Raw genomic sequence first — 13005 nt, 5'->3', positions numbered from 1 at the left:
TGCAAAGTGTAAATTGCCCTTGAGAGGGGTGATGGGCAAAACACTCTGCACATGCAGAGTTTAGGCAGTTTTTAGGCGCTGGACTTACTGGTTTTATGGGAGCCCCTGTTAGCTGTGAAGCAATTAACATTTCTCTTCTCCCCACCTCTACTGCCATTCCACGCTTTACAACTGCTTCTACATTCCTCAGATATGTCAGAATGGAAAGCCTGCCAACCCTGAGAGAAAAACAGCTCTGAGCATGTGTGGTTTTGCATTTTCAGCTCACTTCAATCATGGCACTATCATGCTACATCAATAAAATAGGGTTTGCTTCTGTTGCCCTAACGCTAACCACATTGACTTGGGAATAAGAATCACTTTGTTGAAGGAAAGGATAATAAATTTTTAAAGTGATCATAATAAAATTGACATCTGTAACCATGTACATGCCCAGCTGGCTGCCCCGACTATAAAATGTATTTAAAAATAAAGAGAAAGGATGCTGCAGTGATCAGCATCACCCTGATGGATGCTGGTATGCCCATGCCGGTGCTGATTTAAGGCCTGTTCACCACTGCCTCCCATCATCTTTGTTCTCTCTGCACTATACATTGAAACAGTCATGGCTTCCCCCAAAAATCTTGGGAACTGTAGTTTATAAAGGGTGCCAACAGTTGTTAGGAGAACACTTTTATTTCTTTATTTTATTTATATCCTGCCCTTTCTCCCAGCAGGAGCACAAAGAGCTACAGTTTCCAGAGTTCCCTGTGAAGAAGGATTGACGGCTAAGTCACTCTGAAAATCATAGCTCTTTGAGTCATGGGACTGTGGACTTCAGCCCCAGCTGTACCACTGTGTACATGTACTCTTCTTTATGATCAGAGTGGCAAAATGTCATAAGGATGACATGCAAGGGATATTTAGAAGGAGTGTGTGTATATCACAAGCATCCCATGTGCGTGTATAGTGGCCGTGGGTCATACACAAAATTAGTCGCTTTTACAAACTGAGGTTCTCATTCCAACCTCAAACAACACTGTATTTATTGGTCATTTCAATATGATTAAAGACATAGTAACAAATATTTATTCCATGCACAGTATTAAATCTGGGATCTAGCATGATTGGGCAGAGATGTTTCCTGATTTTGCTTGGATTATTTTGATGGGCTACCAGCATGGCTTCTCCTGTTTTGCATTGCTTATTGTGTTGGCTGAGATTTTTGCATGGGGTTCAATTATTTTTCCTTCAGATATTTTAAAGCCCATGAAGAATCCGTGGCCCAAGATGAAAGCCTGGTTGGCGTAGTGGTAAATTTAACCCAGATTTTCCAATCGTGTTTGAAAAAAAGATGTAGACCTGAACGTGTTGAGACTTTGTGCTTTTTGATGGAGCTGCCTTTAAAAGAAATCTGTCTCTCTTATTCTGACCACTTGCAAACCTTACAAGCAAACTGGAATCCCAAAGCAAAGGGGGTTAATTGTTTTGGGGGGGTTGCTTTTAATTTTCATCTAGAGTGTTCACTAGGGAGGGATACTCTTGCACTTGTCCTTTACGTGACCTTAATTTTATGTTGTATAAAGTGTTACTGGAAGAGAAGGGTAGTTTTGTTCAGAGTTAACAGCTGCTCCTTTCAGAAGCCCTTTCAATGGCTTGGGGGGAGGGAAGGAAAAGAAACTGCACCTGGTGCCTTCTTAAGTATTAATGTGTGAGAGCGTGTACATGGAATTATTCTGGTGATCCTCTATAAATAAATTGAGATGGGTTAAGAAGGAGAGACACCCTACAGCCTCATGAGTTTTAAATCACTTCCAGTTTTTATTCATCATGAGTCATCACACCTTCAGAGTATTCTCCCAATGTAATCCTCATTTGTTTCAACAGAGCTCATGGCACACTAGCCCATTAAATTGTGATCCTGCAGATATTTTATACGGGGTTCCTAACATTATTATTTTTATTTAGCTATGCATTTATTCTTTCTTTCTATTTGTATTTTGCGTTCCAGCCAGAGAGGGCCTCCAACCTATGCAACAATTGGCTGATACGCTGTCACTGACTGTTTATGGAAATGTATAAAATTTTGAGCCAAACGCCTGTTAAATGTTGACAATCTATTGTAGAGAGGGAACTGCCAAAGGGGTAGCTGTGTTCATTTGTTGCAGCAGAACATAACAAAAATAGTCTTGTAGCACTTTTAAAGACTAACAGATTTATTATGCCATAATCAATATGGCATAAGCTTTTGTGGACTTGCGTCCACTTGATGAAAAGGATTTATCAGGTCAACAAACATTTGTGCCATAGAAGATGTTGCTATGACATAGCTTCAGACAAGAGGATAGGCTCATTTACACACTGTTCTCATTTTAGTTGTTTAAATTATACAAGGTATAACAAAGTAATTTAAATCCCAGATTCAGAAGATCTTTCTGTCTCTCTATCACACACACTATGAAAAACGAGGACAGGATACAACAACAAAAAACAGGCACAAAATATAAAAACAGTATTTGCAATGGGTTCCCACGACTTATTTATGGAAGTCCTTCCGGCATCAGCATTCTATATTGTATCAGACTGAGAGAGGATGGGGGTGTTATCTGGGATATAAGTTTGCCTATTTTCATGACATCAAAGCTGCTCTAATAACTGAAACATGAGCAAAGAATTATGATGGAAGCAGATGCATAAAGAATGATCTTATCTGCATATTTACCAGTAGTTTTTATTGATTTAAAAAGGATAGAATGTAAAGAGTGATGGGCTGGCTTGTTGGCAAGCTAAAACAGATGAGTAGATGCTCCATCAGTTGCACAGCACCCTAATTCTGTAAGTGTAGAGAGTGTTATGTAGCAAAGCATTCAAACTATGGATAGGATCCATTGAGCTATGCCACTTTGAAAACATTCTGTCGACCTAACAGACGGTATCAATTTGAATTTGTTCTTTGTCTGCTATCCGCTGCTTTTATTGGTCTGATTTTTTTCTTCCAAAAATATTGACATTGAGATCAGTATTTTGAAAGGACATATTGATAAATTAAGGAAATTAATACATTAATTAATAAATTTTGAAGGAAATATTAAGAACATAAGAACATAAGAAGAGCCTGCTGGATCAGGCCAGTGGCCCATCTAGTCCAGCATCCTGTTCTCACAGTGTCCAACCAGGTGCCTGGGGGAAGCCCACAAGCAGGACCCGAGTGCAAGAACACTCTCCCCTCCTGAGGCTTCCGGCAACTGGTTTTCAGAAGCATGCTGCCTCTGACTAGGGTGGCAGAGCACAGCCATCATGGCTAGTAGCCATTGATAGCCCTGTCCTCCATGAATTTGTCTAATTTTCTTTTAAAGCCGTCCAAGCTGGTGGCCATTACTGCATCTTGTGGGAGCAAATTCCATAGTTTAACTATGCGCTGAGTAAAAAAGTACTTCCTTTTGTCTGTCCTGAATCTTCCAACATTCAGCTTCTTTGAATGTCCACGAGTTCTAGTATTATGAGAGAGGGAGAAGAACTTTTCTCTATCCACTTTCTCAATGCCATGCATAATTTTATACACTTCTATCATGTCTCCTCTGACCCGCCTTTTCTCTAAACTAAAAAGCCCCAAATGCTGCAACCTTTCCTCGTAAGGGAATCGCTCCACCCCCTTGATCATTCTGGTTGATAAAGGAAAGCAGCTTTGTCACCTCCTCTTCCTCCTCTGTGACTGGTCAGTTTTCACATTAGCAAACAGAGACTGGCTATTTTCCTTTTGGAAAGGAGTGCAAGAAAGCAGCTTTCAGTATCCCCCATCCCCCACCTCCTCCTCAGCAAGCCTAGAGTCCTAAAAGTGGGCAAGACTCTCTAGTTTCCATGCATGCCTTTTAATCATCTAATGGGATAACACTACAGGAAATCATCTAACGGGTTAACACTACAGAGAAGGCAGCCTTATTCCTGAGTGGGACATTCTGTAACTATCCTATTTACCACCATGTACCGGCCCGTGGGCAAGCTCAGCAGCTATACCAGCAGAATAGCTGCCTATAGGCAAGGGGGGTTTGTATGCCCCCCCAGCCTTAGTTCTCTTTAGAGTTTAGCATTCAGCGTCTAAGCCAGCAGGGAGATGGGTCAAGGGATGGTCAATGTGAGCTCAGAGCCACCTGGGGTCTAATCTGGGGTTCCTAACAGGCATTCAGTCTGATGCTCTGCCAAGAGTGACGCTGATGATGCTGGGAAGGTGCCTTGTTAACCAGATAGTGTAGACCTTGGAGCAGTTAATGCCCTGCCAGGCAATTAGCGGCTTTGCTTATCAGCTATTGTTATGCTGTATGATCCTGGGAAAGAGCCCCATCACTGGGAAAGTGGTGACTTAATTCTTTGTCTAATTAGTTGCTTATTACTGTGCTTGTAAACATGTATCCTATAAAAATGCTCTTTGTTACCCAGTTTGGTGTTCAGACTGGCAGCGGTTTGTGCAAAACCATGCAAGTTTGTTCCACTCGTATTGGGTACATGTGTACGCTGAAAGTTACTCAATAAACTTCTCCTTTTAAGTAAATCTGCTGGGTCTAGCCTGTTCATCTCCCTGGTATCTCTGGAATCTGGAAGCCCATCAGACTTGGGGCAATACACACTAGCATTTGGTAATCAAAGATAATACCACTCACCAGCAACATTAACACAGTGAAACAATTTTGTGCTGCCCCTTTCTTACTAACATCCAGATGCCCATGAACCATAAGACAAGTGGACCAAGAAAGGGTAGTGGGAAGCATGATGAAGGAAGGGCATCTGATCTCAGGATACTGCTTGGGAACAGGATACTCCTTTGTGCAGTAGCACTGGTTGCTGGTGCCCACTGGGACTGGTAGGGCAGAAGCAGGGAGGCCAATGATAGGCAGAGACAGCCAGTGACAGGAAGAGTCAACTAATTCTAGTTTTGACATCCTCATCCCTACTGAGTTCTATACTGGCAAAACAGAGGCCCCATCTGCGCTATAGAACCAGTGCAGTGCAGTGGTAAGCATGTCAGACTAGAACCTGGGAGACCGGGGTTCAATTCCTCGCTTGGCCACAAATCTTGCTGGGGTCTGACCTTGGGCCAGTCACTGTCTGTCAGCTTAACCTACCTCAGAGGGTTGTTGTGAGGACAAAATCAGGAGGGGGAGAACTGTGCTTGTAGTCCACCTTAAGATCCATGGAGGAAGGGTGAGATATAAATGTAATAAATAAATAAATTTAAAGCAGTATCATGTCACTTTAAAGCAGTATCATTAGCCCTTTAAAAATCCTGGGAAGTGTAGTTTGTTAAAGGTGCCAATTGTTGTTAGGAGACCCTCTTATTCTCCTCACAGAGTTACAATTCCCTGGGAGGAGGGATTGACTGTTAAACCACTCTGAGAACTGTAGCTCCGTCAAGGGAATAGGGGTCTCCCGTCTTAACAACTTTCAACACCTTTAGCAAACTATAGTTCCCGGAATTCTTTGGGGAAAGCCATGACTGTTTAAAGTGGAATAACGCTGCTTTAAATGTATAGTGCCGATGGGTCCTCTGCCTTTTGTTCTTGGGACGAGATCTGGGTTCCCTGAGGGGGTAAAAGCTAAGAATCCCGCTGCAACTTCAGGAGAACGACACCCGTCGAAAGCGGGTTTCCTTTCCGCGTAGCGCGCACGTTCCTGGCTCCACGGAGCTAAGGCTGCTTCTCGTGCCCCTTGTTTCGTTGGCTCAGCGCGTGGAACCGCAGCTGGAACAGCAAGGGAGCGGAGGCGGAGTCAGAGCCGGTGACATCACGACGCCCCCCTTCCCTCAATCCTCGTCTCTCTCTTTTTTTTTTTTGTCAATGAAAACGTCCCATCTCCTTCTTTCTTGCGCGCGCCCGGCCTGAATTGCCCGGCCATGGAGTTTGTGCCGTGCGCGTACGCTCGCTCAGCCTGCTTGCCTGTGCCTGGAAGTTCGGAGCCGCCCGGGCCTACGCCACCATCCTCTGCCTGCCTGCCCGCTCGCTGTGTCTTTTGTGCACGCGCGCACACGCACATACACCCACATATTCGCGCGCAGGTGCTGCTCTAGCTTCCAAGCTTTCTCTCTTTTCTTTCTCTCTTAGTCTGGTCCGCCAGCGCCGCTCCCTTCTCCCCTCTCCTCCCCCGCCTCCCGAAGTGGAGCGTCGTCGGGAAGCAGGAGGGTGGGCTCCCGGTGGGGGCCGGAGGAGGAGGAAACAGCGCGAAGGAGAGGATGGGGGAGGTTCCCTGTTAGCAACAGCACCACCATCACCAAAGCCGCCCCCGCCCCACGTGAAGAGCTGGGAAAGGCCGAGGAGCACACAGCAGCACCCAGCTAATGTGCCTGCCTGCGCCCCCTTCCTCCTCCTCCTCCTCCTGCTATTGGAAGGCGAGAGCCGCGCCCTGGCCGCAGCAGACCCGCTAGCCGAGCCGCCTGCTCCCTCCTGGCGTTACAGCCTTTCTTCCTGTGCCGAGGGAGGGGCCTCTCCCTGGCAACGTTTCTCGGCGCCCTGTTCGCAGCTCTTCCCCCCCACCCCTCCTCCTGTGATCTTTCACTAGATTCCCCTCTCCCCGCTTCCCACTTTATGTTTCTGTGCACCTCCATTTCTTCCCCATCCCATTGCAAGACCCTCCTTTCTCTCCCCCTCTTCCCCCCTTCTCTCCTTTCCTCCAGCTATTGCAATAGCTCCGACTCCATCCTCCCACGCCTTCCCGGCTCCATCCTCCCAGCATCTCCCTGGAACTGGTTCCTGCAGCCCACTTTCCCCTCTAATTAAGAGGATCTCTTCTTCACCCTCTAATTAAGTGGATCTCTTCTTCACTTTACTTCACCCTTTCTTTTAATTCCTTCTCCGTCTTCTCTCCGCAGTTCAGACTCTTCACTTTCAATTCTCTTGCCTTCCTTCCCGCACTTGTTCTTTGGAGAAAACCCTCCCCCCCCCAAATCCCTCCTGTCTCCTCCACCTGCTTCTAGTCCTCTTGTTTCACAACATTTGGGGGCCTGCCTTAGGTTTAAGAGCCGGGGAGGGGGGCGGCTTGCTGAAACCCCCTCCCCATGCCTTTGACTGCTGCAGCCTGCCTGCCGGTGTTGGATGGTCAAAGAAGGAAGCGGGGAGGCCGCCTTTCTTCTGGGGGATGCCGGTGGTGGCCGAGATGATGACTTGATGCTTGGCTTTGCCATGGATGGGATGACATGCTTCATGGTTGCCTTGGTCACGCTGGTGTTCTGTTGCCCGGGTCCACCTTGGTGCATTGCCCGCCGCCTGGTGCTTTGGACGGGTCTCCCAGTGCTGCTGCCTCTGCTGCTGTCTGTGCCCGCCTCCCTGGCTTCCCCAGTAGCAGGTAAGGAAATATAGAAAAGATTCCTTCTGTCCTATGCGGCTGCTACCTGGCTCCAGGTATTGTTCTCCAGCTTCTTTTGTTGGGGCCATGGAGGCCAAGCTTCCCTTTTATGTCTCTAGCAAACTCTCCTGCTGTTTTATATTGCCAGGATATGTTGCAGTTGGTTGCTTTTTAGAATAACCCCGTCTGTCTCTTGTAATTGATCCCCCCCCAATAAAAGTATTTCTCTACTCCTCCCTTCAGTAGTGTTTCAGGAATAGCCAGTGCAATATTAAAAGATAAACAATGAAAACTGAAAACCTTTATTTCTTGTGCCTGCCTCCTTGTGTGCTTTTATGTACCATGAAAAGGGAGTGTGTTATTTTGGGCATGTTCTGTCCATAGAGAGATTTTTTTCTCGGTGTTGATGACACTGAGAGCATACAAGGCAACCAGAGCGATTTTTAATTTTTTTTTTGGAAAGGAAAGATGCTCTCAATAAAAAGCTCATTTTGTTTGAAGGCTGCATAACTGAACCCCTACAGTGAAAAAAAGGAGGAGACGCAAATTAGAAGATAAGGAGTGGTCTCCTACCTTGTTACTTGAAATGGCCTCGGAAGTTGGGTGTCCTAGTCTTCTATGATCTCATCTGAAAGCTGATGTACAGCTGATGTCCACTTTGCATATTGTGGAGAATGGTAGAGTATTTTTTTTTAAAGTAAGTGCTTTGGCACTTGGAAAGGTTTCAGTATTAGCTTGTAATAGCATTTTTAGGATTCCAGATACATGCATTGAGAGCACAGCGTGGAACCACAAAGTGTTGAAATGAGGAAATGAACCCAGTATACAACTCGGTAAGACTAAACACTGCTCTCTTCCAAAAAAATAAACACCACATAATTTGTCTGGTATTTCTATTGGAACAATAACTCTTGTATTTTGTTAGTATTTTCAAAGTACATTTAAATTGCAGATACCTATTTTCTTCTGCTTGTTATTGATAATAGAAAAATATGCAAAATTATAATACAGTTGCTAAATTGTAGTAAATGGATTCCTTATGCAGACTTCCACTTGTAGAAATAAATCTCCTCCTTTCCCCCTCTGTTCTCTTTTTAAGAAAGGGAAAATGCCATCCTTGTTCACAGATCTCAGTTGAGAGAAGAGTATTTGCTAATGTATGCTTTTGTTGAAATCAAAGTTTAGACATCTCTTTTTAAAAAATATGGTAATAAATTAATACATCCTAAACCTTGTTTCACCAGCCATCCAGATCAACAACTGGAGACTGTATCTAGAGATGTAGTAATTTTACCCAGCGTATAGCCAATTGGTATTAATTTTTTTCAGTTTTGATCATATTTCATAATGTCTTAAGCTGCAATTACCTGGGAGTAAGCTGCTTTGAATTTAGTAGGGTTTACTTCTGAGTAGACATGATTAGAATGACTCTTACTTTCTTAGCATATGCAGACCTATACTATCCATGGAAGCTAACAAAATAATGATGGTAAGGAAAGGGACAATTCCATTAATTTACTGGCTGTTGAACTGGGTTAAACACAAGGTGAAAGTCAGAGGTAATTTTGACCAATTCAGCATATTGATTAAGTAAAAGATGCAACAGCATATGGTTATATCAAAGTTGTGGTTTTCAAGCTCACAGGTGAGGTTTTCTGCACTGAAGTTGTCATTGGAAATGGATTGTTCATTAGTGGGACACAGCTAACTTTTCATATATTATTAACGTCATCCTGGAAGTATAACAACTGGCATATTCATGATTGTGGCCTGGGTCTTACTGCTAATGTTGTCTAACTGGATGACATGGTGAAAAGCATTGATAAATATTCAAGAATCATGAAAAAGGCCACACCAAAATAATAATGAGATTTTAAAACATAACTTGGGGTTCTTGGTCTTTAAAACATAATGTTGTCTGTGTGAAAAACGTTCTCAGCTACAAGCAATTCTTAAGAGTTTCTCAGCCAAGAAAACTGATCTTTGAACTGTAGATCATCCATCTGTAGTCCTGTTCTTGAAAAGTGTTCCGTTCATGTTGGGTCAGCCACTAAATTCTCATAACATGCTATACTGTTCGTTTCCGAGACCAATTCAAAATGCAGTTTTTGACTTTTAGGTTTCCACCTAAATGGCTTCAACCTAGGGTATCTAAAGGACCCCTTAACTTCTTTATTCTACTGCATTCTGCCACTTGAAATCTTTGGAGGGAGCTGTGCTCTCCCACTGTTAGGCTGGTGTTGGTAGGTATATGGGATCGGGCAGGGAACATGTGGTCCTCCAGATGTTGGACTCCAATTCCCACCAGCTTCAGCCAGCATGGCTAATGGTCAGGATGATGGGAGTTATAGTCCAACAACAACTGGAAGGCCACAGGTTCCTCACCCCTGCCATGGGTTTTGAAACCCCTTTCTCTGAAAGGCACATTTGTCCCCTTCAGTTTACTCTTCTTGGTGAATGGTGAAAACTATGCTCTTCTGCTAGGCCTTTTATGATGGTTGATTTGTTCCAGCCTCTGGTGTTTGTCTATTCCTTGTTAATTTTGAAATGACTTTATTTTATCATTGTTCTGATTTAGTTGTATTTTCTATTTTAATTTTTGTATTCAGCTTTGCGGGCCTTCTGGTTGAAATGAATTGTTATTATTATTATTATAATATTATTATTATTATTATTATTATTTATACTACCTTTCTTTTCAAGAAGAAATACCAAGGTGCTTCACAAACAGATAAAACCAAGAGCAAAATAACAAGAATAAAACCAATTATAAAAATTATTTATTATTATTTATTAGGTTTATATCCCGCCCTTCCTCCCAGTAGAAGCCCAGGGCAGCAACCAGAAGCACTAAAAACACTCTGAAGCATTATAAAAACAAACTTCAATAGATATTAAAACAAAACATCCTTAAAAACATATTAAAACATCTTCAAAAACATCTTTTTTTAAAAAAAGCTTTAAAAACATATTAAAAAGCAATTCCAACACAGATGCAGACTGGGATAAGGTCTCTATTTAAAAGGCTTGTTGAAAGAGAAAGGTCTTTCAGAAAAATGTAGCTACCAGTAATTAAAGTACATAGGAAAACACTACATCAAAACATCCATAATTAAAATATATAATAAACAAGCCTGTTAAAACAAAACAACAATCAAAGCAGGAGATTCAAGTCAGGAGATCAGGGAAATGCTTGCCTAAGCTGGTGTGTCCTCAGGAGCCGTTGGAATGCCAGTACGGATAGGGCATCCTGTATCTCAGCCGGGGGAGCATTCCGCAATACTGGTGCCATCAGTAAAAAAAGTCTGGCTCTGTATTACCACAGATCATTGGGCCATGGCAAAACTAACTGGGTTCTGTTTGTTGATCTTAATGCCCTTTCAGGTAACTTGGTATGGAGCTGTTTAGGGCTTTGCATGTAAGTAATAGCATCTTAATATTGAGACAAAGATTAATAGGCAGCCAGAGCTGGTCCCTTAGTGCTTGTGTGATATTCGCTTGATAGGCTGCAGCATTCTGCACCAGCTGCAGTCTCTGCAACAGCTGTAAGGAAAGCCCGATATAGAGTGCACTGCATGTTTCACGGAGTCCAAATTATTCCTGTCCAGGAAATGGCACAGTTGATGCACCAGCTGAAGCTGGTGATAGGTGTTCTTCACCATTGAGGGCTTCCATGGACAAAGATGATTCTAAGAGCACTTCTAAACTGTGGACCTTCAGAGAGAGTGCAATCCATCTAGAACAGGCACGCTCCCCAAATCTCGGATCTAGGAACCACATATCCACAGTGTCTGCCTTAGCAGGATTCAATTTCAGTTTGCTGGCACTCCTCCATCTCACCACTGCATCCAGGCACTGGGTCACCTTGTGCACAGCCTTTCCTGTCTCAGATTTAATAGAGAAATAGAGCTGAGTGTCATCAGCATACTGATGACACTGTGTCACAGCTCTTGATGACTGCTCCCAACGGTTTCATATAGATGTTAAATAGCATTGGGGACAAAATAATGCCTGGTGGCACCCTGAAGCTAAGCTGCCAGGATGTAGACACATAATCCCCCGATGCTGTTATGAGACCGGCCAGGCAGATAGGAGCAGAACCACTGTAACCAGTGCCTCCGTCCTTCACCCCATGGTGCTGGCTCAGAAGGATACCACGGTCAATGGTATCAAAGGCTGCTGAGAGATCCAACAGCAGCAACATGGTTACACTTCCTCTGTCTTTCCCTCGAAGGAGGTCATCTGTTGGGGCAACCCAGACCGATTCTGTGACAAAACCATGCCCCAACTCAGGCTGGAATGGGTCTAGATATTATATAAAAATAAAGTTTTACTTCTCCTTGTGTTTATTACTTGTTCTATTTACCCTCTTTTCCTCTCTGGTCATCTCAGCCCTCTGCTTACATCTTCAGCATGTAAGTACAGAAATGTAGTGCTGGCACTAGCCATGCTGGTGTCCCTTTAATCTTACTATACTGTATTTTTGTAAGCATCATGCTGTCCATGAATGCTTTTGCGCAGGTGCGTACCTGCATTGAAGCATTCACAGGTAGCATGATGCTTACAAATGAGGAGGATAAGGAGAAGAAAATCATGGCAGTGAGGCAGTGGCAGCAGTGGAAGTGATGATGAGAGAGGCAGCGGGGGGGGGCGGCTAGCTGGCCTGTGTGTAGCTGGGAGTGAGTGAGCAGCAGCAGCAGCAAGGCCATAAAGTAAGTGGGGAAGGAGGGAGATTTGGAGACCCTTGGAGGGGCAGGGGGAGAACTTTGGTGACCAGCGTGCACTTAGTGGAGCTCTGGTGACCCATGTGGGGTGGGGTTGGTGAGGGGGTGGCGGGATGGCTAGGGGCACCTGGAAGAGGTGGTGGTGGAGTAGTAGGGGGCGACATGGTAGAGGGGATGGAGAGATGGCTAGGGAGCACCTGGCATAGGGGATGGGGAGGAGGCCTTAGGGGTGCTATAGGGTGAAGTCTAGGTGTGTGAAGCGAGCAGGGGCAGCTGCCCCTAGTTAGTTAATAAATAAATTACAGATTTTTCTACCATATTCCACAAAAGTTGCCAAAGTGATGTACAGCAATTTAAAACATAATTTTATAAAGCTACTTTATAAATGTATCCATAACCAAAAGTATGTTAGTTGGTTATCATGGGTCCTCAAATATTTAGAAGGAAAATAATCTTTTGTCTCGAATGCCTTCTATAAGAAGGAGGAATAATTTTCAGAACCATCCCTCTTTAGCAGGTTGTGTTCCAATATTTAATTTCCAAAATTTGTATGCTTCTGAATCAGTTGCTGAGTTTTTCTAGGTCAGGGATTGGGAACCTGCGGCTCTGTAGATGTTTGAGTCCAGCTTCCATCATTCCTGACGGTTGGCTGCAGTGGCTGGGTTTGATAGGAGTTGTGTTCCAAAACATCTGGAGGGTACCAGGTTGGGAAAGGTTGCTCTAGTCTAGACACTGTGTTGGGTGGGAGAAATTGGGATGGGTGGATTGAGGCCTATGGGGGGGTACTACTGGGGAGGAAGAAGAGTTGCCACAAGAGGATGTGACCTGTGGTTTTCAGCCATATGCACACTTCTGGCTGAATTTTGGAGTGGATGGAAATGTATCCAGAACTTTTTGAAAGGTATTGTCAAGGCTAAATGTAATTGAAGAGTATGACCATATTAAAAAAATAACCTTGTTTAATTTCAGTACA

General features: G+C 44.0%; 1 protein-coding gene across 2 annotated transcripts in view; it reads left to right on the top strand.

Moving 5' to 3' along the window:
- The first annotated feature begins 6167 nt into the window (after positions 1-6167).
- KIAA1549 (KIAA1549 ortholog) overlaps positions 6168-13005 on the top strand; it is a 152864-nt gene continuing 146026 nt past the window's right edge. Inside the window, exon 1 of one of the 2 annotated variants that reach the window (XM_061638826.1) lies at positions 6168-7308. In XM_061638826.1, coding sequence (XP_061494810.1) covers positions 7059-7308 — 250 coding nt within the window. In that variant the 5' untranslated portion in view covers positions 6168-7058. The remainder of the gene's footprint in view (positions 7309-13005) is intronic. The other variant, XM_061638825.1, reaches the window with a different exon arrangement.

Source organism: Rhineura floridana, chromosome 8 (assembly GCF_030035675.1).
Source record: "Rhineura floridana isolate rRhiFlo1 chromosome 8, rRhiFlo1.hap2, whole genome shotgun sequence".
In the NCBI taxonomy this organism is placed as follows: domain Eukaryota; kingdom Metazoa; phylum Chordata; class Lepidosauria; order Squamata; family Rhineuridae; genus Rhineura; species Rhineura floridana.
This window is presented reverse-complemented; position numbering and strand designations above follow the sequence as displayed.